Source organism: Macaca fascicularis, chromosome 4 (genome assembly GCF_037993035.2).
Source record: "Macaca fascicularis isolate 582-1 chromosome 4, T2T-MFA8v1.1".
In the NCBI taxonomy this organism is placed as follows: Eukaryota; Metazoa; Chordata; class Mammalia; order Primates; family Cercopithecidae; genus Macaca; species Macaca fascicularis.
Window position 1 is genome coordinate 135066699 of NC_088378.1, and position 27668 is coordinate 135094366.

The 27668-nt window shown below is 43.6% G+C and overlaps 1 protein-coding gene and 1 pseudogene across 2 annotated transcripts; one reads left to right on the forward strand and one right to left on the reverse strand.

Moving 5' to 3' along the window:
* Positions 1 to 2278: 2278 nt before the first annotated feature.
* LOC102136467 (small ribosomal subunit protein eS10-like) lies at positions 2279 to 2825 on the forward strand (annotated as a pseudogene).
* A 2992-nt stretch (positions 2826 to 5817) lies between these two features.
* Positions 5818 to 14134, reverse strand: SRSF3 (serine and arginine rich splicing factor 3). 2 transcript variants are annotated; one of them, XR_012433842.1, is made up of 7 exons: positions 14017 to 14134; positions 11571 to 11778; positions 9578 to 9712; positions 8283 to 8738; positions 7387 to 7425; positions 6780 to 6866; positions 5818 to 6623 (listed from the first exon to the last, which is right to left on the reverse strand). XR_012433842.1 is itself a non-coding variant. In XM_045390755.3 (6 exons), exons 2-6 carry the CDS (start codon positions 11774 to 11776, stop codon positions 6596 to 6598), a joined length of 495 nt encoding a protein of 164 aa, XP_045246690.1. In that variant the 5' UTR covers positions 11777 to 11778; positions 14017 to 14134; the 3' UTR covers positions 5818 to 6595. The 2 variants fall into 2 exon arrangements, 1 of the variants encoding a protein (XP_045246690.1); XM_045390755.3 differs by lacking the exon at positions 8283 to 8738.
* Between the last annotated feature and the right edge of the window lie 13534 nt (positions 14135 to 27668).

The following is a 27668-nucleotide window of genomic DNA, read 5'->3' on the forward strand; positions in this document are numbered from 1 at the left end:
ATCTCAAAAAAAAACTAGCTGGGTGTAATGGCAAGCATCTGCCACCCAACTGCTCAGGAGGCTGAGGCTGGAGGATCACTTGAGCCCAAGAGGTCAAGGTTGTAGTGAGATATGATGGTGCCACTGCACTCCATCCAACCTGGGTGACAGAGCAAGAATGTGCTTCAAAAATACAAAAATTTAAAAACTGGGGTGAGATGAGGCATGGTGGCTCATACCTATAATCACAGTTCTTCGGGAGGCCAAGGCAGACAGATAACTTGAGGTCAGGAGTTCCAGATCAGCCTGGCCAATAGGCTGAAACACCGTTCTCTACTAAAAACACAAAACTAGCCAGACATGGCGGCTCATACCCGTAATCCCAGCTACTCGGGAGGCTGAGGCAGGATAATCACTTGAACCTGGGAAGCAGACGTTGCAGTGGGCTGACATCACACCACTGCACTCCAGCCTGGGTGACAGAGAGACTCCGTCTCAAAACCAACCAACCAACCAACAACAACAAAAAACAACTGGGGTGAAAATGAATTGCTAAAGGTCAACAGCCTAAACTTGCACTCCAGTCAAACACAAATATTATATAGATTTTTATTTCTAGATATTGAGCTGGTGTTATGATTTATCACCATATCCCATTCCTAAGTGGCTTGTGTCATGGTCTTTTGACATGTGAGGAAAATATGAAAAAATTAAATGACAAATCAACATTCCAATTTGTATTTATAAAATACTTTCATTGAAAACATAGGTAGTTTTATCTAAACTAAAAATAAATGTAACTATGAGATTCTGGTGGCAGAGAGCCAGCTGGACGAGGTGTTTAAAAGTTACCAGCTGCCTGAGCTTAAGATTTAGAATTGTTTCCCAAAGGAGTTATTCTTTCAAAAATGAAACTTCTAGGCTGGGCGCAGTGGCTTATGCCTGTAATCCCAGCACTTTGGGAGGCCGAGGCAGGCAGATCACTTGAGATCAGGAGTTCAAGACCAGCCTGGCCAACACGGTGAAACCCTGGCTCTACTAAAAATACAAAAATTAGCTGGGCGTGGTGGCACATGCCTGTAGTCCCAGCTACTCGGGAGGCTGAGGCAGGAGAATCACTTGAACCCACGAGGCGAAGGTGGCAGTGAGCCGAGATCAAGCCACTGCACTCCAGCCTGGGTAACAGATTCCATCTCAAAAAAAAAATTTAAATAAAAAATAAATTTCTATGTCTCAAGACTTATACAACTTTTTTTTTTTTAATACTCGAAGATTTCCTTCTCCAAATGACCATCTCCACCCCACCCCCTCCCGCCGCTGCCCTGCTCCAGGCGGAAATTGCACATTTCCTTCTCCAAATGACATCTCCACCCCACCCCCTCCCACCGCTGCCCTGCTCCAGGCAGCATTAGGCAACAACTTCAATAACATTCCCCTTAGGTTGACATTTTGGGGCTTTGTGAGCAAATAAAAAAACAGTAAACAATGCTAACTTGGCCAGGGCAAGGTGACTCAGGCCTGTAATTCCAGCACTTTGGGAGGCTGAGGCAGAAGGATCGCTTGAGGAGTTCCAGACCAGCCTGGGAAACATAACCACATCTCTTAAAAAACATATTTTTGTGGCGTGTGACTGTAGTCCTAGCTGCTAGGGAGACTGAGGTGGGAGGAATGCTTGAGCCCAAGAGGCCAAGGCTGCAGTAAGCCATGGCAACACTGGTCTCAAAAAACAAAACACAAACAAGAATGCTAACTTGCCCCAGATGAAATCTGAATGAAGCATATACTGAAACAAAGGTGCCCAACCACAAATTATCAAGGCTTTCAAAAGCAGACTCCAACCTATAGACTTTTCCGGAAGGTTTAATTTTGCCCTGTAAATAGTCTCCATCTCGGGATCTTCCAAATGATTAGGGAGAAGTATCAATGGTTTGATATTTCCATTTGCTCAAGACACATGTACTCACTTACAGTGAGGCACTACATGGCCATATTCTACATCTTTTGTAGTAAAACAACCATACAATGCCTTATATCAGAAATGAGGAAGACCTAAAGATTAAAAAAGCAATGTTGGTGGAGTTCCAGTTCCATCGGCTCCCATCCGGGCCATCCTGCCGCCTTATCCGCTGCTCCTCCCCAGGATGCGGGCAGAGGGCCTTTCTCCCACTACCCCCACACCCATTTCTGAGTAGCAACAGGGGTTGGAGGCTTATTTTATGGGGTAGGGGGCCGCTGGTTGGCGAAGATTGTCAGAGGGAGAGTGGGAGGATGAAGCCAGTGCGTGGCAGAGACCTGCCAGATGTTGATGCCTAAGAACCAGATTGCCATTTATGAACTCCTTTTTAAGGAGAGAGTCATGGTGGCCAAGGATGTCCACATGCCTAAGCAACTGGAGCTGGCAGACAAGAATGTGTCCAACCTTCATCTTCATGTCATGAAGGCCATGCAGTCTCTCAAGTCCCGAGGCTACGTGAAGGAAGTTTGCCTGGAGACATTTCTACTGGTACCTTACCAATGAGGGTATCTCCGTGATTTCCTTCATCTGCCCCCGGAGATTGTGCCTGCCACCCTATGCTGTAGCTGTCCAGACTGGCAGGCCTCGGCCTAAAGGTCTGGAGGGTGAGCGACCTGCAAAGCTCACAAGAGGGGAAGCTGACAGAGATACCTACAGACGGAGTGCTGTGCCACCTGGTGCTGACAAGAAAGCCGAGGCTGGGGCTGGGTCAGCAACCGAATTTCAGTTTAGAGGCAGATTTGGTCATGGACCACGTGGTCGGCCACCTCAGTAAAATTGGAGAGGATTCTTTTGCATTGAATAAACTTACAGCCAAAAAAAAAAAAAAAAATACACCAATGTTTTGCACATGTATTTCATGTGTTAGTTTAGGAATCATTTTTGGTACCTTCATCAAATCCATAGAAAATACGATACTAAATGAGAATCCAAATACTGTATTATGAAGTACTACAGTCCAACAAGGGGAAAGTTGCATGGACAAAACTAAGCAATTATACTAGGCTAACCAAAAAAAAATTTTTTTTTTTTTTTTTTTGGAGACAGAGTTTCCCTTTCACTCAGGCTGGAGTGAAGTGGCTAGATCTCAGCTTACGGCAACCTCCAACCACCAGGAATAGCGCTTCTCCTGCCTCAGCCTCCCAAGTGGCTGGGATTATAGGCGCCTGCCACTATGCCTGGCTAATTTTTTTAAGTAGAAACAGGATTTCACCACGTTGACCAGGCTGGTCTCTAACTCCTGACCACAAGTGATCCGCCTGCCTCAACCTCCTAGGGTATGGTGATTACAGGCATGAGCCATCGTGCCCAGTCAAAACAAATCTCAATGATCTTGGTCTCAGAACCTTAAGGGGTCTACAGCTGCATTCTCTTCAGGTACCCAATGAATCCTTAATAAAACAGGATGAAAAAAATTAGTGTGGACATATAAAATCAAATTCAACACTACTGGATTATTTAGAGAAAAATATACTTCCAACCCAGTTTTTCTTCAGTAACTTTAATTAGAAATCTTTCTCGAAAAGATGGAAAACCAGAAGGCAACAATCTGGCAATACAAAAATATACAACTATAAGAGATTACCACCAACTAGATATGACAACTAAATCTCATTCAGAACTCTGAAAAAAACATACTTGGACAATATACTAAACTAGTGGTTCTCACATCACCATGAGTATTTATCATGTAGAACTCCTCAAAATTACACAGGGTTAGGTCACTCTGAAAAACTAAGTCAATGAGCCAGGAGTCTGGCTGTATCTATTCTGAAATACCTCTTCAATCCAACAAAATTCCTAATTAAGCAGCACTGTACTAAAATCAATATAGTAATAACCTGGATTTCCCACTCACATATGGGTTTGAGTGAGAGCGACTGACTGCAGTCTAATAAGGTGGGGGTGTCATGGACATTGACAGATCACATGTTTGTAAGGATCTCTAAGACACTCATATGGTAGATACAGGGTACCTGTGCTTGGTCAACTACAACTTCCTTATTTTCAACTTTCTGTGAAAGACATGGAGGTCAGAAGCAAACCACAATAAACTGTGAACCAGATCAAGCTAAATATTCCTTTAAAAAAGAAAAAAAATTGAAATGTAAATCTTGTCATGCTGGGCAGACTGGCCTCAAACTCCTGGCTTCAAGAGATACTCCCACCCGCCCTAGCCTCCCAAAGTGCTAGGGATTACAAGCATCAGCCACCACGTTCAGCCAGTATCTTTGAAAACATAACCAACTATAATCCTTAATGTTTCTTTACATTGCCATCAAGTGTTAATAATAGTGATTTCTAGTGAACACCTTAATCATTACTTAAACCACAGGTCTGAGTTCAGTTTTGTGATTTCTTTCAGTTTTACACTCAACCCAGAATATGGACAAGACTGGTTAATGTGACCTGTTATTTCGGAAATTACAGGAACTTTAAAACTTCCAAAGAGCCACAATCTAAATGTGCAATTCAAAGCTTTAACAATTTCCACGTTCTAAAGTTTAAGTCTTGAGGTTGTGCTAGGGCTTCTAAAGTAACTGCAAACTGGGACTGTAAGTCACTTAAGTCAGGGTAACTCCCTGGTAAAGTCACTTTTATTTCAGGTTCTGTATTATTCCTCTTAGCCATATTATACCCATAACTGTCCTTTTTACAGAAACCCTTCCAATTTAAGAGCCTGCATATTTTGGGCATATAGTTCCAAAAAATGCCCATGTAAGTTATCCATTTATAAGAGCAATGTAATTGACATATTGCGTGGCTTCCATAACTTCTTAGCTATCTTGCCTTGTTCCTAACAGGAACAGTTTTTAGGCTATGTGGGAATACTGAGACAAAATGCCCAATGCTAGAGTTCGCAGTAAATCAACAGGCAGTCTGAAAAGTGTCCTTCTTGAACATGCTTTCACTCAGGCTGGAGTGAAGTAGCTAGATCTCAGCTCTTAAAGTTAACATGCTTAACTTCAAGGCTGAATCTTCCTGACACCAATTCTCCCCGCGAGATTTGTGTAAAAGGTGGAAATAATTTAATAATTATTTCGGCCATGTATCTTAATATATTCATATAGCTTGAACTCTTAATGCAATGACTTATCTTTCATATTTAAGACAGTCAATACAGCATAATCCAAAACTATCTTGAAAGAGCATATTTAAGGAAACTAAGCCACAAGACTGTTGCATTATGATTTAATCTAATTGCACAAAAATTTGAAATTACAACTCCTCCCATTTTCTAAGAGGAAGGTTATGCATGCCTCCATGTTCAATTCTGCACTGTTACATTTGAACCATATTGTGAACTTTACATCATGATGGATCAGCTTAGAATTCCCATGCAACACCTCAAATTAAAAAATGGAAGCAATTTTTAGACCTGTGGAAAGTTTTCATGCTAAAGATAAAAACGATTGTTAATGGGCAATTTACTTTGTGTTTAAGTACCAGGTTGCTGCTATACTTTAAAATGTTGGTCACTAAATAACATGGACCCTTAAAAAAAAAAAAAAAAAAAAGTGTTAACTATCACTTAGGTGACATCTATATTCCCTTCACTTCAGAAGACTAATCCATAGTGCCTCTCAGCTGTGTTTCTTATAAAATAAGAATCGTGTAACCAACTGCTTCCCATGGGATAAGAACAATGGTTAACAGTGGGTTCAACTGACTATTACACCATTATGCTAATATTTTATTAATTCAAAAGCACTTTACAAGAAAATATAAGTATGGCTTCCAATAGGAATGTTATACCTGGACTTGGTACCAAGCTCACAGATTTGAGTTTGCAAGGAAAAACAGGCTTTCAAGTTAAACAATAATTTGTAACCAAAACTTTAATCCCAAGGATTCTCACAAAACATATTACAAATGACAGCATGAAAAAAAAATCTCGCACAGTAACTCAAAGTTTGGCTCTACAATGTACCCTTAAACTGCAGGACATTTTTTGAAATCTCAAATTTGCACATAAAGAATGTCACGAACAGCCATGTATCCATATACAGCAATCAAATAAGGAACTTACGACCTAAAGCAAAGGTAAACTTTATTGAATAACAGATTCTATACCAACTAGGCAACCTCTGCCCAGGATGAAAGTTGGATTTTTCAAAAACCTCTAATTTAATAGTTCAGCGTTTCTTTTTACCTGATGGCTTGTGTTTCACAGCAGTTTTTAAAGACTGCTTATTCAACTATAGCTGCATCCTATATCCCAGCTATGGAAAAAAAGTAAATCTTTGTTTTTTTGCCAGTTGTTTCTGTATTTAAAAAAAAAAAAATCAGACTTCTGCTGGGCAGGTTTAGAGGTTTATTATCAGTCTATGCATAACTAAAGTTCAAAGCAAATTCAATTTTGCTTAAGGGAACATTGTAAAGTAACAATTCTTGGTATTACATGCCTCATATGATCCATTTCAAACCATAGAGAATCACACCTTTGTGTCACTGTTTCAAGAGACAAACAGATTTTGAACAGCTAAAACATCTTAAAAATGCACCAAGCTTATGAAGTCTCAAACAAAACTTGAATTTCCTGTACATACTCCCGTCAAATGAAGTAATTTCCTGTACACCACTTCTCTTGCAAACTGTCTTCTATTTCCTTTCATTTGACCTAGATCGGCTAAAAAAACAGAAAACAAAACATTACATTTGTAACTTGGTAACACTTAGTGATGTATCAAAATAGACTTTTAAAGTAAAAAATTCATGGCTTACAAAAAGGTCTTAGCATACTATGTATGCAAAGTCTTAAATATAAATTATCTTAAGATCTTACCTACGAGACCTAGAGAAGGATCGGGACGGCTTGTGATTTCTCTCCCGAGACAGAGATCTCTCTCTTCTCCTATCTCTAGAAAGGGACCTAAACGACAGAAAAAACATTAGGACCAATGAGGTATGGTAAAATTATACGTAAATATTCTCTTGATCTGGCATGGTGACTCATGCCAATAATTCCAATGTTTTGGGAGGCAGAGGCAGGAAGCTCACTTGAAGCCAAGAATTTGAGAACAGAGTGGACAACAAAGATCGATCCCATCTCCACAAAAAATAAATTAGCCAGGTGTGATAGTATGTGCCTGTAGTCTGAGCTACTCAGGAGGCTGAAGAGGTAGAATCACTCCAAGGACAGGAGTTAAAAGGACACAATGAGCTATAATCACACCACTGCACTCCAGCCTGGGTGACAGACCCTCTTTTTTAAAAAAACTAAATACTTTCTAAAAAGTCTTTGAAAACTCAAAGAAAAGTGACTCATCCTTACAACCTGTTCACTATTAAAGCCAAGGTTTATTCCCATTAACCAAGCCATCTGGAAAAGTTTAAGAACAGCAGAAACACTGCCATTTCTAAGAATGTAGCCAAAAAAGGTAGTCGTTTACCTGCTTCGGCTGCGAGAGAAGCTTCTCCTTCGTGGAGATCTAAAAGCAGAAACAGGAAAATTAGGCTCATCATCAATTAGTATTTATGGCGTGAGGCATTTCCCAACTTTTCAATCTCACTGTTGGGCCCAGTGAATGTGCCGAAGAACTGGCACCCATCGTCCAAAAAAAAAAAGAAAAGAAAAAAAAGGCACAGAAGGATTAAGGAACAAAAAGCTCAAGTGAAAAGCAGGTATTCCAACCATGGATTCACTTTAACAAAGAATGCTTCACAGCAGATCTGTCCAATGCAAAACTTCATGTCAAACTAACCTCACTACCCAAACACCACACCAAAATATAGTCCCACAAGTAGTTCCAAAAACAGTACCATAAACCAGTATTTGGAACCCATGCAAACCTGTAAGTCCATGACAAGACTTAGGTACCAGGTGGATAGTGTAATTTTGTGAAAACGCGGTAGGTGTAAATATTGATGCCATTAAGTGGTACATTAGAACTGCATTTGTGATCGTCACATTTAAGAGTGTGTTTAGGCTTACCAAAATTACCTTAGCTTGGCCCACACTTCAACCCCAAAATTTTAAATTTTGAAACTGTTAGTAAAACCATTTAAAGGTGATAGGATTCAACAAATTTTTGCCAGAAAAGAAAGCTAATCTGTTAGAGATATTAAAATTTTTTAGTTTGGCATCTCGCACATGCAAATAAGTTTCACTTGAAGGTCTAGTTACATTACGAGTTCCCTATCACCCTTAAAAGTTTTTCAAGCAATATATATGTACGTTACCATTCAATTATGCACAGCCAGCCTTTGATCCAGAAAAAAGAATTACTTTAAGCCGCTTACTCCTTATTTTAACCAGCAGTAAACTGTATAAGCAGGAAAAACTTACTAGTTTTGGGTTTCAACAAGCTAGAAATGGTGAGGTGAGGCTGCCGGACTGACGGCCAGGAAGAATTTGCTGAAAAGGTTTTGCCAGATGTTGCGTTGGATTTAGTTGGTTGGCGAAGGGGGTGTTGTGGATTTTTCCTGCTTTTTTGTTAGCCGAAGGCTGCTGCTGTAGTTGTTGTGAAGACATTTGGTAAATAAACAGCTGAGCTGATTGGCCAGGAATGTGTGGGCGGTCGAGGTGGCTGCTGCCGATTTGGTTAAGGTTGGAGAGAAGGCTGAGAGAAAACAGCATGCTCGGGAACCAAAGGGCGGTGCAACCTGACGACTGGCCAGCCTGGGTCATGTGAAACGACACCAGCCAAGCTGAATGGGGCGCGCTGGTCACATGACGCTGAAAGGGCTAGTTGACTGGCTAATGCAGATTCAGAGGGTGGTGAGAAGAGACATGATGGTGACTCTGTAACGGGGTTCATTTTTATTAATAGATGGACCAAAAAGCACAAAAAAAATGAAAAACAAGCCATCAGTACAACCATCTATTAGCTAACAAATACTCTTTATTATGATGGGCAACAGTGTGCTGTTGTTTTTCAAAATAGCAAAAGGGGCAAGATTTTGAACTCCTGTCTCCTAGAAGGACTCCACTCACCTGTAAGAGGTAAATTTAGTCCTATAGAAACTATTTTGGAGGTCTGAGGAGATGTGGAGTTAGCAACCAGACAATACTGCCTGGTCCAAGAATGATGCCATTTTCAATTATAAAAAAACTGAATTTTCTCCTATTTGGGATTGAAGAACAGATGACTGGGATTACGTCTTTTTTAGCCCCCTTTATTGGTCAGTGACTTAAGTTAGTTTCAGAATGATTTCTACTTTACCAGTTGTAACATTAAAACAGCTGCCTGTTTGATAAATATTACAATTGTGCTAGTAGTAGAAAACACAAATTTGTGAAGAGCTAGAGTTGAATGTAATGTTTGTCATTATGGAGCCAAGAAATGGAAAAAGGCCTAAATTGAAGTATAAGGGAAGATTTGGAAAGATGCAACTAGAAAGATGAACTAGAAGACAGATCCAAGATAGAAGTTACTGACTACCAACATGAACAGTGACCTAAAGACAAAAGCCAACACTCAGCACAACTCACATACCCCAAACTACACCCAACAAATGTTTCATAGAAACCTCCGAATCTTCCAAAGTTTAAAACCCACCAACAAACTTTTAAGAGAAATACCTGCTCCTACTAGCTACTCCATTACACCAATACCTCTAAACAAGCTTTCTCTCAAGTACCTGCGACGAGGTGGAGGACTCCTCCTACGATAATCATCTCGAGGGCGACGACCCCAAGAGGGAGGTGGGCCACGATTTCTACTTCTTTTTTCACCATTCGACAGTTCCACTCTTACACGGCAGCCACATAGTGTTCTGAGGAAGCAAAGATATTACACTTAAAACAGCCTAACTTTCTGACTTGTGTATTAAAGCCAAAAGTACTCCCAGTTGGCTATTCTGCAAAGAACACATCTGAATGTCTGTGAAATTTAATACCAAATTTCTAGCTCCCTTATTTTTACTAATATAAAGTGAGCTTTGGCCGGGCATGGTGGTACACGCCTGTAATCCCAACACTTTGTGAGGCTGAGGTAGGCGGATCACTAGGTCAAGAGTTCGACACCATCCTGGCCAACATGGTGAAACCCTGGCTCTACTAAAAATACAAAAAATAGCCAGGTGTGGTGGCACATGCCTGTAATCCCAGCTACTCAGGAGGCTGAGGCAGGAGAATCACTCAAACCCAGTAGGCAGAGGTTGCAGTGAGCCAAGATCACGCCACTGCACTCCAGCCTGGGCAACAGAGCAAGACTCTGTCTTGAAAAACAAAATAAGTTTGTTTCTCAGTTTCAAATTAAAATTTCAATTAATTTCAAATTAAACAATTAAATAGGATTTTCTAAAGTACCAATTCACAAGGAAGCCAACTTCTATTTTATTGCCTAATTGTTAGAGCCAGTCTGACTACTGAGCTCAATATTAATTTGTTAACAGTTGCAATTTAAGTGTGAAGATCCATTTATCCTTGAAAAACAAGTTCTTCTGTATCTTCATTACGACGACTTCTTTTGAGGTCCCAGCACTTATTTCAGTTATTTGTCAGGCTGTATTTATTGGTCTCCCCCCGCCCAACTCCAAGTAAAAAATGGGCTCAAGACAAGACAACCATTTTGGCCATTTTACAGTACCCTCTCCCCTCAATAGTCAGCACAGAACAAATTATAGCTGTGGCCAGGTGAGGTGGCTCACTCCTGTAATACCAGCGCTCAGACAGATTGAGGTAGGAGGATGGCTTGAGCCCAGGAGCTTGAAGTCAGCCTGGGCAACACAGACCGCCATCTGTATTATTTTTTAAATATACATTTTTTAAAAAAAAGAAATTATAGCTCAGAGTAGTAGAAAAGACCATTACTTCTCACCCTTCATACAACCCGTCATTAAATTTAGATAAGCTATCATATTTGGACAGTGACTGGGAAGAGGTGAGCCCTGGAAAACTTTACTACGGCCTGCTTGAATTGACCAACCTTTCATGTAGCTTTACAGTGAACGCTCAGACCCTTTTTTCCATTATATTTCCAAAGATGAGGAAAGCGGGGTGGGGGCATGGAGGTCAATACTCAGGCCTTACTTAGCCAGCTAACAGGACACTATTAACACAAAGGGAGATAGTAACTGATTCACTTTCTGGAATAAGTATTTCAAACACATAAAAGTAAAGATACAACAAACCCGCGTAACCATTTTGTAAACAATTTTTTAAACAAGTATCAGTTCACAACTACTCTTAAAAATATTTGATCCTGGCTGGGCAGAGTGGCTCACACCTGTAATTCCAGCACTTTGGGAGAGCGACCCAGGCAGGCAGACCACCTGAGGTCGGGAGTTCGAGACCTGCCTGGTCAACATGGTGAAACCCTATCTTTGCTAGAAATACAAAAATCAGCCCCGCATAATGGCACATGCCTAGAGTCCCAGTTACTCAGGAGGCTGAGGGAGGAGAATCACCTGAACCCAGGAGGCGGAGGCTGTGGTGAGCCGAGATCGTACCACTGCACTCCAGCCCAGGTGACAGAGCAAGACTCTTCTCAAAAAAAAAAAAAAAAAAATCCCAATTGTATCTAAAGATACAATTGGCCAGTGATTGGGAAAGCCAGATCTAAGAGCCACATATCCTGTACATTTTAAATATGAAAAATACAAGCAATACATTTGTATCAATTTAAATCACCTTCCATCTAGCTCTCGGACCGCATCAGCTGCATCTCGGGGATCTTCAAATTCAACAAAAGCAAAGCCGGGTGGGTTTCTAGCAACCCACACACTTCGGAGTGGTCCATAGTAGCCAAAAGCCCGTTCCAATTCGGTCTTGTTGCCATTGTTTCCAAGATTGCCTACATAAACCTTACAGTCCAATGGACAGGAATCACGATGCATTTCTGTAATGAAAAATACCAAAAATATTCATTTATCTAAACATCTACAGTTAAAACCACAGATCCTTAGAAAGAATTCCATTATGGTGCACAAAAGAGTTTAAGGTAGCATGTAAAGAGAAAAAAAAACTTAATTCCAAAATGCTAGAAACAAACAAGAAATGTTACTGCTAAGCACCTGTTCCCCCATAACTTTTACTCTCCTGACCCTCAGGAAGCCAGCAATTAGTGAAGGAAAAAACAGCTTCCTTGGAACGTGAGAACACTGGAGGAGCATTTACCATCATCTGGGCCGTGAGTTAAAGACTTAACCTGTTATTTTATTTAATCCCCCAAATAAAGCATTTCTAGAAAAGTATAAAAGAGTTCTGTTGGGGACTCAAAACCAAATACAACAATGATGAAGAAAGCTAGTCCTTTAGGTTACACTACCAGAAAAGGGATTCAAAGTGCCTACATAAGCCAAAACGTATCAGCTTTAATAAAAAGCCAACTTTTCATTTAAAAAAAAAAAAAAGCCCATGGACCGGGCTCACGCCTGTAATCCCAGCACTTTTGGGAAGCCGAGGCAGGCGGATCACGAGGTCAGGAGTTCGAGACCAGCCTAGCCAATATGGTGAAACTCCGTCTCAACTAAAAATACAGAAATTAGCCGGGCATGGTGGCAAACACCTTTAGTCCCAGCTACTCGGGAGGCTCAGGCAGAACAATCGCTTGAACCCGGGAAGCGGAGGTGGCAGTGAGCCAGATCGCGCCACTGTACTCCAGTCTGGGCGACAGAGCGAGGTTCCATCGTCAAAAAAATAAATAAATGCATGCCTATTTTGGTCATTTGAAATCATAGGAACAAGGCTGCTATCACATGTCATTAAATAGACCAAAGTCTTATGCAGTAAGAATTTCTCAAGCAACGAGACCAACTTTCCAGTTTTTTTTTTAAACGTAAGCTCATAGCAGCACTTATTCACAGTAGCCAAAAGGTGTTAACCCAAATGTCCATCAACAGAAACGGATAAGCAAAATGTGGTATAGACATAAAATGAGTATTGTTCAGAATGATGTACTGACAAATACTCCAACGTTGGAAAATCTTGAAAACATTACGCTAAAGAAGCCAGACATAAAAATACACGATTCCATAAATACTAAATATCTAAAATAGCTAAGTTCAGAGAGAGAGATTAGTGGTGGCTAGTGACTGGAGGAAGTGGGACAGGGAAACTGGGAGTAAGGGCTCAATGGGTAGGAGTCTCCTGGGGGCGGTGGGGGGTGACGGAAATGTTTTGGAACTACGTGTAAGTGATGATTACACAACACTGATTATACTAAATACCACTTTGGGATAATTTTACTTTAATAAAAAGTTACAAAGAGGTATTTGCTACTCAAAAATTCACTGCACTTTGGGGACTTATTTTTTTGTTTTTCCTTGGCGGACTTACATTTGATTAAGCTTTATTACTTAGTCGTCACTTCGGCGATGAATCTGATAAACTTGTAGACCAGTTTCAATTACATAAAAACCATATACTCAATAATTTAGCTGAAGTGCTTTCCATAAACACCACGTTCTTACTCTGGGCTTGTCTAATTAAAATATCCAGTCCAGACACATCCTACTTGCTGTGACCACACCCTGTGCCCAGGAGTTCTAAGATAAAACCACTGGTGAAAATCTTTAAAAACACTGCTGGCATCTGTCTTAAGCCTACATTTTAATGGGAGGCGGCTGAAAGAACGAATCTTAATAAGTTCAAGGAAGATCGTTCGGTCTTAGAAAAAAGTGATTAGATTCAGGCTGCAAAAACTGAAACTACATGAAAGTAAAAGTGATTACGGGGGCCATTTAACATGAATTAGAAGGTCCAGTCTTGGTTAGTGACTTTACAAAAGCATTCCGAGGAGCTTCCCAATTAAATGATGGGCCCAAAAAAAAGGCGCCATAAACATAAAAAGGCTGCGACCTGGAATACAACTCGGCTATCGGTCCCCTTTGTGGCTCCCAACTCCCGGGTAACCCCCTATCCTGGCTCATCACCCACTGAGGAATATAAACACCTCCACCCCAAGACTAGGAAACCCTCTGATGGGCCGGGAACCCCCGCCACCGCCCCGTGCTGAACGTCACAAAATGGCGGCGGCGCCTCTTTGTCTCAATCTGGCGCCGCCATTGGGCCTGGCTCCTCCTTGGTACGGTTAAACTCCACTTCCACCTCACTCCCTCTTTCGCTGGTCTCTTACCGAGATCTAGGGTTAAGAAATGCAGCGGCTCAAATCCACACGCTCCGATGGGTCTTCCTGCTTTCCTCCGACCCAACACCCACCAAAGCTCTCGCTCACCCGGCGTCCACGAAATGGCGGACCACCGCTTTCTCCTCGCCTTTATTTATACGCCATACTGGAATCACATGATTGGACGGACTCGCCCAATGAGAAGCAGAAGAGGCCGTGACGTAGTGGCTACAAACGCAGCGAGAGCCGCGGTTGCTGGGAGCGCGCTCTGGCGGTTGCGCCGGGTGGGTGGAGAAGTGCGCCGGCGCGCGCGCTCGTTGTAACAGGCCTGGCGCTCCCTCGAGCGTTCTTCCTAGTGTGTCGACCTTCAAGTTACCCACAGACCCCTCTTCCTAACCTCCAAATGGGCTGGGACTTCATAAACAGCACCGTCCCCGTCACGCCCAAACACTAATCGGAGCCGTTGGCTCCTAACAAGATTAAGAGATGAATTAATTAAGTGCTTCATCCTTGTGAGCGGTTAGGCTGGACCTAAGAGCATCGCGTTTACAAACAGGTCACGGAGCTGTTTGTGACCCAGCTGGCACCAGACTGTGGCCGCCTAGATTCCACCCTGAAGGAAAAACCTGGTTTGAAAAGTTTGCCCAACTCTTGCTGGTTTCTCGCCTCTCACGCAAACTTGCAGGACTTGGCGCTGACAGCAAAGGAGACCGGTCAGGTGACCTGGAAACTATCACCTTTAGCAAACACCGGGAAAAGGAAGTTTCTGAAGAAGATTGAATGTAAATTGTGGGCCCCCAAGCGAATGCCGGGAGGGGTATCTCGGGCCTTTCTCCTAGCAGCCCTTGCACTGCCTGGCATGTATTTTGTCCGGACCACTTCCCTTAGGAACACAGAGCCACAAGAATAATTAACTCTAAGGGGAGAGAGACTGTGATAAGCTTAGAAAAATCACCAAGGGCCGGGCGCCGGGCTCACGCCTGTAATCCCAGCACTTTGGGAAGCCGAGGCAGGCGGATCACTTGAGGTCAAGAGTTCAAAACTAGCCTGGCCAACATGGTCATTAGTTCAAAACCAGCCTGGCCAACATGGTGAAATCCCGTCTCTACTAAAAATACAAATATTGGTCGGGCGTGGTGGCGGGCGCCTGTAATCCCAGCTACTTGGGAGGAGAGCAGAAGAATCACTTGAACCCAGGAGGTGGAGGTTGCTGTGAGCTGAGATCCTCCCACAGCACTCCAGCCTGGGCCACAGAGCGAGACTTCGTGTCAAAAAAAAGGAAGAAAATAAAAATCACCAAGATTTCCTGAACAGTTCAGCTAGTCTCCTGCCCCCAAATATACCCCCACCCTAAACCCCTTTCAGTCTAGTCTGACGTATTGCTAAATTTACTTGTTATATCTGCTCTAAAAAAAAAAAAAAAAAAATGAGAAAAAGGCTGGGTGTGACGGTTCACGCCTGTAATCCCAGCACTTTGGGAGGCCAAGGCGGGCCCATCACCTGAGGTCAGGAGTTCAAGACCAGCCTGGCCAATATGGTGAAACCCCATCTCTACTAAAAACACAAAAATTAGTCCGGCGCGGTGGCACACACCTGTAATCCCAGCTACCGGGGAGGCTGAGAGAGGAGAATTGTTTGAACCCGAGAGGCAGAGGTTGCAGTGAGTTGAGATCATTCCATTGCACTCCAGCCTGGGTGACAGAGCGAGACTCCGTCTCAAAAAAAAAAAAGAGAGAGAAAGAACCTGTGTTTTTATTTATTCCCTCTTAGCTGAAAGATATGCCAATTATTACGTTTTTCCGTTTTTTGTTTTTTTAGAGATAGAGTCTTGCTCTGTAGCCTAGGCTGGAGTGCAATGGCGTGACTTCCGCTCACTGCAACCTCCGCTTCCCGGGTTCAAGCAATTCTCCTGCCTCAGCTTCCTGAGTAGCTGGGATTACAGGCATCTGTAAACACACCCGGCTAATTTTTGTATTTTTAGTAGAGACGGAGTTTCACCATGCTGGTCAGTCTGGTCTCGAACTCCCCACCTCAAGCAATCTGCCCGCCTCGGCCTCCCAAAGTGCTGGGATTACAGGCCTCAGCCACAACACCTGGCCAGCCAATTATTATGTTTTAACTTTCCCAGGTATTTTTCTTTTGAAGCCTTACCTCTTATTGTGGTTCTAAAGGTTTATCTGTAGCGAAGGAAAAATACAGATTTATTACATCTCAGCCTAGTTTCCTCACCTGTAAAAGGGGGGTAGGGGTTCCTAGCAAACCTTTTCTTATTTCTCTCTCATCTAGATTTTTTTTTCTGGCTCATTTATATTTGCCTTGATTTGTTCCCCTCCTCTATGTAAGCTTTTCTCCTCTTTTTCATTTTCTTTCCTTCTATCAAATCAAAGGCTCTGGAGTCAGGCAGTCCTGGATTTGGCCCCAGCCCCCACTGCTAGTTACTAGCTGAAGCGTCCTGAGAAGAATGTTTAACTTCTGTATTTCCTCTGTATAAAATAACCCCAGTCTTGCAGGGTTACAGCTGTTAGGTTTTGTCACTTTGGCCAATTGTGGTCACACCTGCATCCCCAGGGCTTGGAAACGACACAGCAGTCAAGCAATACATAGTTGTTTATTTTTATTTATTTATTTATTTTTGAGACTCTTGGGTCTGGCTATGTCACCCAGGCTGGAGTGCAGTGGTTCGTTCTTGCCTCACGGCAACCTTCACCTCCCAGGCTCAAGCAGTTCTCCTGCCTCAGCCTCCCCAACAACTAGGACCACAGGCGCAAGCACAAACGCCCAGCTAATTTTTGTATTTTTTGTAGAGACAGGATTTCACCATGTTGCTCAGGCTGATCTGAAACTCCTTAGCTCAAAACCATCCACCATCCTCTACCTCCCAAAGTGCTGGGATTACAGCCGTGAGCCACAGCACCTGGGCTTTTTTTTTTTTTTCCTTTCTTTCTTTCATTTACTTATTTATTTATTTTGAGACAGGGTCTTACTCTCTTACTCAGGCAGGAGGGCATTGGAGCAAACTTCACGCACCACAACCTGGACCTCGTGGGCTGGACCTCATAGGTTAAAATTAGCCACCGTGCCTGGCTAATTTTTTGACTTTTTATAGAGGAGTCTCACTTTGTTGCCTAGGTTGGTCTCGAACTCCTGGCCTCAAACGATTCTACTGCCTTGGGAGAGTTGTTTGAGTTGAGACCAATCCAACTCCTGAGATTGGTCTCTAATTCCTGACCTCAAACAAGTCTCCGGAAGTGCTGGGATTACAGGCATGAGCCACCGCGCTGGGCTGTTAAATTATTTAATTAAGAGAAATGATGTATGTAAATCGTCTGGCACAATCACTGCTTTTCAAACTGCTGGCCGGCTGGGTGCAGTGGCTCACACCTGTAATCGCAGCACTTTGGGAGGCCTAGGCTGGTGGACCACTTTAGACCAAGAGTTTGAGATCAGCCTAGGCAACATGGGGAGAACCTGTCTTTACTAAAAATACAAAAAATTAACCGTGGTGATGGGAACCTGTAGTCCAGCTACTCGGAAAGCTGAGGTGGGGGAATCGCCTGAACCCGAGAAGTTGAGGCTGCAGTAAGCCAAGATCGTGCCACTGCACTCCAGTGCATTCCAGTGCAGTCGAATGAGACCCTGTCTTATAAATAAATAAATAAATAAATAAATACATACATACATACATGCTGGCCTTTTAAAACTTTGACCATCTCATTTTCCCATTCTTTCCCACCACTTTTCCTGTTTTTTGTTTGTTTGTTTGTGTGTGTGGTGCTAGTCAAGTGTGTTGTCTTTCAGTGGAACTCTCTTAATCCCTCCACCTCTAGTAACGAAAACATTCTGAACCTCCCCTGGCCATCCACAGCTTTTCATCTTCTAGTGACTTCAGACAAATAAATTGTCCACTTGCTGTAGAGGTTTTTTTTTTTTCTTTTCTTTGTTTTTTTTTTTTTTTTTTTTTTGGTCTCACTCTGTTGCCCAGGCTGGAGTGCAGTGGCACGATCTTGGCTCACTGCAACCTCCACCTCCCGGGTTCACGCAATTCTCCTACCTCAACCTCCCGAGTAGCTGGGACTACAGGTGTGCACCACCACGCCGGGCTGATTTTTATGTTTTTAGTAGAGATAGGGTTTCATCATGTTGGCCAGGCTGGTCTCAAACTCCTGGCTTCAAGTGATCTGCCCACCTTGGCCTCCCAAAGTACTGGGATTACAGATGTGAGCCATCACACCTGGTCCTGTGGAGTATTTTAATCTTCCTTTAAACTTATATGACCACTACTCTTGTCTGGACCCTCGAATACGTGAAGCTTCAAGGAGACATATCAGAGTTTTTGGTACAGACACAGAATGGGAATCATTATGTTGTAGGAATATCTCTTGATTTTCTTTGGGAAACCACCCTTCTCACAAGTAGTACATATTATTGATTTGAATGTGGTTGGGTCCTATACCCCTCTTTTTCAGGGGTAGGGAGGTAACCATTCTGGATTAATTAAATCACCCAAGTTCTTAGTCCCTCCCTTGCACCTCCCCCACCATTAGGAATGAGGATGAATAATCCAGTCAGACCAGTCAGCTGCTGAGTCCAGCACTGTTCACAGGCCAACCAGAGAGAGGTGTGCTATTTCCCCTCATTAGCACAGTCCTGAGCTGGGCAGCCAGCCTGTTTCCAGGAGGGAAGAAGCAGCCTGAGGTAGACCTAACACAGTGGGAAGGAGAACTGCAAGGTGGGAAATAAGGAGCCATGGAGAGTCTTATTTAAGAAGCCTTGAACCCAGCTCCACTTTCTGAATTCCCAATTATTTTTTCTTTTTCTTTCTTCTTTCTTTTTTTTCTTTTTTTTTTTGAGTTGGAGTCTTGCTCTGTTGCACAGTCTGGAGTGCAGCAGCGAGGTCTCAGCTCACTGCAACCTCCGCCTCCCAAGTTCAAGCAATTCTTGTGCCTCAGCCTTCTGAGTAGCTGGGATTACAGGCATGCACCACCACATCTGGCTAATGTTTGTTATTTTTAGTAGAGACGGGTTTTCACCGTGTTGGCCAGGCTGGTCTCCAACTCCTGACCTCAGGTGATCCGCCTGCCTCAGCCTCCCAAAGTGCTGGGATTACAGGTGTGAGCCACGAAGCCCAGCCTGAATTCCCAGTTATTTGAACATACAGTCAGCCCTCTGTATCCTCAGGTTCCTGCAACCAACTGCAGATCAAAAATATTTTTTAAAAGAATAAAAAATAATACAACAGTATCAATACAGCATAACAACCATTTACCTATATTGTGTTAGCTATAATTAATGTAGAGTTGATTTAAATTATAAGGGAGGATATGCATAGATTATATGCAAATACTACATTTCATATAAGGGACTTGTGCATCCTCGGATTTTGGTATCCTCAGGGGTCCTGGAACCAGACTCCCTACCACAGAGAGATTACCATACAAGTTCCTACAGTTTCCTCAAAGTAGCTTAAGCCACTTTGAGTTGGGTTTTTTCTTGTCACTTGCCATCAGAAAGATTCTAAATACAAAAATTCTTTTTTATTTTATTTTACAGAGGTGGGGGTCCTGCTATGTTGACCAGGCTGGTCTTGAACTCCTGGGCTCAAGTGATCCTCCTGCCTCTGCCTCCCAAAATGGCCACCACACCAAGCCAAGATTTCAAATACAAAAATTATTCTGACACAGACTTCTCACTATCTCAAGTTGAGAGCATGGTACTAAGTTATCTTCCAATTCTAAAATTCACCTGTTACCAGTTCACTACATCTAAGATTTGTTTGTTTGTTTGTTTTTGAGATGGAGTCTCACTCTGTTGCCCAGGCTGGAGTTCAGTGGCGTGATCTTGGCTCACTGCAACCTTTGGCTCCTGGGTTCAAGCGATTCTTCTGCCTCAGCCTCCCAAGTAGCTGGGATTACAGGCATTTGCCACAACGCCCAACTAATTGTTTTTAGTAGAGACAGGGTTTCACCATCATGGCCAGGCTGGTCTGGAATTCCTGACCTCAAGTGATCCACCCGCCTCAGACTCCCCACTCCCAAAGTACTGGGATTATAGGTGTGAGCCACCGCACCTGGCCGCATATATATATATATATATATATTTTTTAATTTAAAATTAAAAACAAAAAATGCTGAGCACAGTGGTTTGTGCCTGTAATTCCAGTACTTTGGACGGCTGAGGCGAGAGGACCACTTCAGACTGGGAGTTTGAGACTGGCCTGGACAACATAGCAAAACGCCCCCCGCACACCTACAAAAAAATACAAAAATTAGCTGGGGATGGTGTTGTGCACCTATAGTCCCAGCTACTCAGGAGGCTGAGATGGGAAGATCACTTGAGCCTGGGAGGTAGAGGTTGCAGTGAGCTGAGATTGCACCACTTCACTCTAGCCTGGGGCACATAGTGAGACTCTGTCTCACAAAAAAAAAATATTTTCAGAAAAGAAATAAATTACTGATGGCCAGGCACTAAGAGTTTTGTATAAGGATTAATGTTTTTGTTGTTGTTGTTTGTTTGGGACGGATTCTTGCTCTGTCGCCAGGCTGGAGTTCAGTGGCGTGATCTTGGTTCACTCTAACCTCCACCTCCCAGTTGCAAGCGATTCTCCTGCCTCAGCCTCCCAAGTAGCTGGGACGACAGGCCCCTGCCACCACGTCCAGCTAATTTTTGTATTTTTAGTAGAGACGGGGTTTCACTATGTTGGCCAGGATAGTCTTGATCTCTTGACCCCGTTATCTGCCCGCCTCAGTCTCCCAAAGTGCTGGGATTACAGGCATGAACCACCATGCCCAGCCTGGTTTAATGTTTTATGTTTCGGGGGGCCAAGATGGGATAATCGCTTAAGGCCAGGGATTCTGAGACCAGCAGTTTTGTAATTATCTCTACAAAAAAATTTTTTAAAAAGTTAGCAAAGTGGTGCTGTGTGCTTGTAGTTCTAGCTACTCAAGAGGCTGAGATGGCAAGGATCTCTTGAGTACAGGTGTTTGAAGCTGCAGTGGGCTATGATTGTTTCACTGCACTCCAACTTGGGCAACAGAGCAAGACCCTGTCTCAAAAAAAAAAAAATTTGGCTGTAATTCCAGCACTGTGGCAGGCTGAGGCGGGCAGATCACCTGAGGTGTCTCATCTTTTAATGAGTTCGTGACCACCCGGGCCAACATGACAAAACCCTGTCTCTACTAAAAATACAAAAAATTAGCCAGGCATAATTGTGCGTGCCTGTAATCCCAGCTACTTGCGAGACTGAGGCAGGAGACTCGCTTGAACCCAGAGGCAGAGGTTGCAATGAGCCAAGATCACACCACTGCACTCCAGCCTGGGCAACAGAGTGAGACTCTGTCTCAAAACAAATAAATAAATAATACAATATTTAATGTTTTTTTTTTTTTTTTTTTTTTTTTTTTTGAGATGGAGTCTCGCTCTGTCGCCCAAGCTGGAGTGCAGTGGCCGGATCTCAGCTCACTGCAGCTCCGCCTTCCGGGTTCCCGCCATTCTCCTGCCTCAGCCTCCCGAGTAGCTGGGACTACAGGCGCCCGCCACCTCGCCCGGCTAGTTTTTTGTATTTTTTAGTAGAGATGGGGTTTCACCGTGTTAGCCAGGATGGTCTCGATCTCCTGACCTCGTGATCCACCCATCTCGGCCTCCCAAAGTGCTGGGATTACAGGCTTGAGCCACCGCGCCCGGCCAGTATTTAATGTTTTAAGTATTGTGATTGACTTCAAGTACCCATGAAGGAAAGTCTTAAAGAGTATGAACCTTCACAGGCTGGGCATGGTGACTCATGCCTGTAATCTCAGCACTTTGAGAGGCCAAGGCAAGTAGGTCACCTGAGGTCAGGAGTTCGAGACCAGCTTGGCCAACATGGTGAAACCCCATCTCTACTAAAAAATACAAAAATTGGCTGGGCACAGTGGCTTACGCCTGTAATCCCGGTACTTTGAGAGGCCGAGGCAGGCAGATCACAAGGTCAGGAGATCGAGACCATTCTGACTAACACTGTGAAACCCCATCTCTACTCAAAATACAAAAAATTAGCTTGGTGTGGTGGCACACGCCTGTAGTCTCAGCTACTAGGGAGGCTGAGGCAGGAGAATCGCTTGAACCGAGGAGGCGGAGGTTGCAGTGAGCTGAGATCATACCACTGCACTCCAACCTGGGCAACAAAGAGAGACTCCATCTCAAAAAAAAAAAAAAAAAAAAAACTCAAAAATTAGCCGGGCATGGTGGCTCACACCTGTAATCACAGCTACTCTGGAGGCTGAGGCAGAATCTCTTGAACCCGGGAGGCAGAGGTTGCAGTGAGCCAAGGTTGTGCCACTGCACTCCAGCCTGGGCCACAGAGTGAGACTCTATCTAAAAAAAAAAAAAAAAAGAAAAAGAAAAAGAAAAAAAAAAGAGCATGAACCATCACAACAGTTCACTAACGACATGGTTCAGTCAAGATCCTGGCAGGAAACAGATGGCACACTTAAACGGTTAACCATATAGGGAATTATGTACAGGGGTGTGGGCAGAGTTAAGGAAACCCATAGGAGAAAGGGCAATCCCAAAGGCAGCTCTTAGGCCCAATGGGGCAAGGAAGGGAGCGGGGTTACCAAAAGCAGCCAGGTGCTGTAGCCATGGGAGATGAGCTATTATAGCTTTAGATAGAGGAACTGTGGCAGCCCAGTTTTGGGGGTGTGGGGCTAGAACCACTCTCTCCATTGTCCCATCTTTTAATGGTGACATTTTTTGCTCAAAACCAACTGGAAGCCTGAGGGCAAGAGAGCTGAGTGATACAAGTCTAGAGGTTGGTTGGCCAGGGCACAGGGCAGGGCTGAGAAGGCTAGAGAACTGATCTAGGATTGTGCTGTCTGATATGTAGCCACAGGTACCTGTGGCAGGTTTAGTCCTAATTGAGATGTGCTGTAAATGAAAAATACATGCTGGATTTCAAAGACTTTGTATTAAAAAATAATAAATTATTTCATTTGATTTCAAGTTCAAATAGTTTTGATGTACTGAGTTAAAAAACTAGATTAAGGGCTGAGTACAGTGGCTCACACATCTAATCCCAGCACTTTGGGAGACCGAGGCAGGCAGATCGCTTGAGCTCAGAAGTTTGAGACCAGCTGGGCAACATGGTGAAACCCCATCTCTATCAAAAATACAAAAATTAGCTAGGCATGGTGGCAAACACCTGTAAGCCAAGCTACTAGGGAGGTTGAGGTGGGAGGATCACTTGAACTCGGGAGGCAGAGATTGCAGTGAGCCGAGATCACGCCACTGCACTCCAGCCTAGACAACAGAGAGATACGCTGTCTCAAAAAAAATAAAAACAAAAGTAAACTATATTAAAATTAATTTCAGCCGGGCGCAGTGGTTCACATCTGCAATCCCAACACTTTGGGAGGCTGAGGAGGGCAGATCACCTGAGGTCAGGAGTTCAAGTTTATTATACCGAAAATAATAAACAATAATTCCGTATTACCAAATATTCAATCAGTTTTCAAATTTCCCTTATTGTTTCGTAAGTATTTTTATTTTTATTTTTGAGACGGAGTCACTCTGTCTCCCAGGCTGGAGTGCAGTGTCATAATCTCGGCTCACTGCAACCTCCACCTCCCGAATAGCTAGGGTTTTAAATGATTCTCCTGCCTCACCCTCCCAAGGCACTTACAGGTAAGCGCCACCATGCCTGGCTAACTTTTGTATTTTTGGTAGAGATGGGGTTTCACCATGTTGGCCAGGCTGGTCTTGAATTTAACCTCAGGTGATCTGCCCACCTCGGCCTCGCAAAGTGCTGGGATTACAGGCGTGAGTCATTTGCCAGCCCAATTTTTTAAAAAGTTCATCAAAAAATGAGTAAATGAAAGCTCCCATTCACAGTCTTCCCCAGAGACTTTGCCACAATCCTGTAAGCCTTGGTTTTAGAACAGAGACTGATGCAAGGACCCATAGTGATTGTACCTTTGCTCCCTGTTTCTTTCTGTTCTATTCAAAAACATCTTGATAGCATCTGATTGCTTGTCACGTTTTTAAATTTAAATTACAAATTTACCCAGATCTTTATTCTATAGCCAGAAACCTATAACTTGCTTTACAAAGTGTTCTTGTTGATATTTGTTTTTGTTTTAACATTTTAAGGATGGTGTCAGCATATGAGGGCTCGTCATTTCGGATTATAGTTTATGATTCTATTCAAATTATACTTCCTGTCATTTACCATGTGTGTCCTGTGAAAGTGTAGTCGTCTCGAAGTATATTATAGAATCAAAATATTAGAAAACATTGAATCAGCAAAAGAGGATTTATGTATGTGAGGAAACTGGCAAGGTTAGGGGCCACTGAGTGGGTTTGCTTGTTTGTTTGTTTTGAGAAGGGTCTCACTCTGTCGCCCAGGCTGGAGTGCACTGGTGAAATTTTAGCTTACTGCAACCTCTGCCTCCTGGGCTCAAGCCATCTTCCTGCCTCAGTCTCCTAAGCAGCTGGGAATACAGGCTCGAGCCACCACATCCAGCTAATTTTTTTGGGGGGGTGTGTGTTTTATTTTTTGTAGAGACGGGGGTTTCATCATGTTGCCCAGGCTGGTCTTGAACTCCTGAGCTCAGCGATCCACCTGACTTGGCCTCCGAAAGTGCTGGCATTACAGGCGTGGGCCACCACTCCCCGCCTTGAGTGGGTTTTAAGAAGATTCAGAGTTCTTCTTTTATTTTCTTTTGAAACAAAGTTTTGCTCTTGTTGCCCAGGCTGGAACGCAATGGCATGATCTCGGCTCACTGCAACCTCTGCCTCCTGGGTTCAAGTTATTCCCCTGCCTCAGCTTCCCAAGTAGCTGGGATTACAGGCATCCGCCACCATGCCCAGCTAATTTTTTGTATTTTTAGTAGAGATGGGGTTTCACCATGTTGGCCAGGCTGTCTTGAACTCCTGACCTCAGGTGATCTGCGTGCCTCGGCCTCCCAAAGTGCTGGAATTATAGTCGTGAGCTACCACGTCTGGCAATTCAGAGCTCTTCTCACCATTCCCCCTCAAAGGGTGCAGAACAATGCAGGCATGATCCGCTTTCCAAATATACAGTATTTATATGTGTATATGTATGTCCCTATGTACATACATATAGACACAGAAAAAAAGGTATGAAAGTTTAACACTTAGCTCTAGATGATAAGACAGTTGAGGATTTTTTTTTTTTTCCTGTTTTCTGTTTGGTCTAATTTTTGTTTTTCTTGTTTCTTGTTTTCCTTTTTGGAGAGAGGATCTTGCCCTGTCACCCAGGCTGGAATGCAGTGGCATACTCACGGCTCACTACAGCCTCGACCTCCTGGGCTCATGCAATCCTCCCACCTCAGCCTTCGGAGTAGCTGAGACTACAGGCATGCACCACCACACCCAGCTAATTTTTTCACTTTTTGTAAAGACGAGGTCTCACCATATTGCTCAAGGTGGTCTCGACTCCTGGGCTCAAGCAATCCTCCTGCCTCAGTCTTTCTTTCTTTTTTTTTTTCCCAAGACTGAGTCTTGCTTCTTTACCCAGGCTGGAGTACAGTAGCGCAATCTTGGCTCACTGCAACCTCCGCCTCCTGGGTTTAAGCAATTCTCCTGCCTCAGCCTCCCCAGTAGCTGGGATTACAGGCACCACCACCACGCCCAGCTAATTTTTGTATTTTTAGTAGAGATGGGGTTTCACCATGTTGGCCAGGCTGGTCTCCAACTCCTGACCTCAAGTGATTCGCCTGCCTTGGCCTCCCAAAGTGCTGGGATTACAGGCATGAGCCACCATGCCCGGCCCTGCCTCAGCCTTTCAAAGTGCTGGGATTACAGGCATGAGCCACCATATCCAGCCTAATTTTCTATGATTAGATTTTGGTGCAAAATTAATAAAAGTTCTTTCTACTGAAGTAGAGAGCCAAAACACCTAAAAGAACAGGTTGGCTTTACAACTTTCATTTTTAATTGGTCCACAGTTAGTTTCCAACTATTGTTAGTTAATTCTCTTATTTCTCCCAATCTGGGAATGGGAATCTCACAAACACCGAAGTGTGGGAGTTTTCTGGGCACATTTGGGTAATTCTACTTTCCTGACACACCGCCCCCTCAACACATTTCTCCACATGCAACCACACCCCACCCCGACACACACATGCACACACACTAATTTTCACCCTGTCGTTTTTCCTGGAATGTACTTGATTTATAAAATGTAATTGTAGTACTTGAAACAAATGAAAACTAGGACACAGAGAAGTTAAGTAATTTGCCCAAGGTCTCACAGTTTATAAAGGACGAAGGTGGAGACCGGGCTCAGTGGCTCACGCCTAAAACCCCAGCACTTTGGGAGGCCGAGTCAGGCGGATCACCTGAGGTCAGGAGTTTGAGACCAGCCTGAGAAACATGGAGAAACCCCATCTTTACTAAAAATACAAAAGTAGCCAGGCATCGTGGTACATGCCTGTAATCCCAGCTACTTGGGAGGCTGAGGCAGGAGAATCGCTTGAACTTGGGAGGCCGAGGTTGTGGTCAGCCAAGATCGTGCCATTGCACTCCAGCCTGGGCAACAAGAGCGAAACTCCGTCTCAAAAAAAAAAAAAAAAAAAAGGATGAAGGTGGGATTCAAATTCCAGGTGAGACTCTGGAGCCTGACGTCCACTTGAGAAGCAGAAAGCAGCTATGATTGGGCCAGGCGCGGTGGTTCACACCTGTAATCCTAGTACTTTGGCAGGCCAAGGTGGCTGGATTGCTTGAACTCAGGAGTTGGAGAACAGCCTGACCAACATGGCAAAATCCTCTCTCTACCAAAAAATATATATATATAGCTGGTCATGGTGGTGCATGCCTGTGGTCCCAGCTACTCGGGAGGCTAACTCAGGAGAATCACTTGAGCCCAGCCATAAGGGAGGCTGCAGTGAGCTGAGATCGCACCCCTGTACTCCAGCCTGGGCAACAGAGGGACTCTGTCTCAAAAAAAAAAAAAAAAAAAGAAAGTAAAAGAAAGCAACAATGCTTGGAAATTGCCTGCGTTTGGTGTCTCTGGGGGATGTCCGTTTGCTTTTTCAGCCCCCCCTTTCCTTCAGGGAGCCCTAAGGAACACCATGTTACATGGACAGACGTCCTTCCTCGCGTGCTGGGCCCTCTGAGGCAGCACAGTTCCTAAGCTCCAAGACTCTTCCCAGTTTCGATTTCAGCCCCACCCTCTTTTCCCCCTCAGTGGCGCCTGGACTTCAATGCCTGCCTCGTGTGTGTTACCTTATTTGGTTCTCAGACCTACAAAGAGGTCTGGCAAAGGATCCAGGCTAGAATAAAAGGATTGCTTGTGCAGCTGGAAGATGAGAAACCTTTGTTTCGGTGACCCTAGCTGGCACTCTGGAACTCACAAATACAGGGAAGTAAGTTTAGCCTCAAAAGCAACCACAAGAAGCAACTGAAGAGGGCAGAGTAGAGATGTCAAGATGTCACAATCTTTAGTGTGTGCTTAATTCTGTGTTTTGAAAGATATTTGTCTATTTAGCTCCAGTATGGCTTGCTTTCTTTTCTTTTTTTCCCCTGAGTTTCTAGAGTTTACACACTAATCTAGTTTGTAGCCAAGAAAACTCAGGCCCAGCAAGTGATAGCTGTCATAATTCAGCATAAGCTTGTATGTAGCATTTATCACTTTTTTTTTTTTTGATATGGAGTGTCTGTCGCCT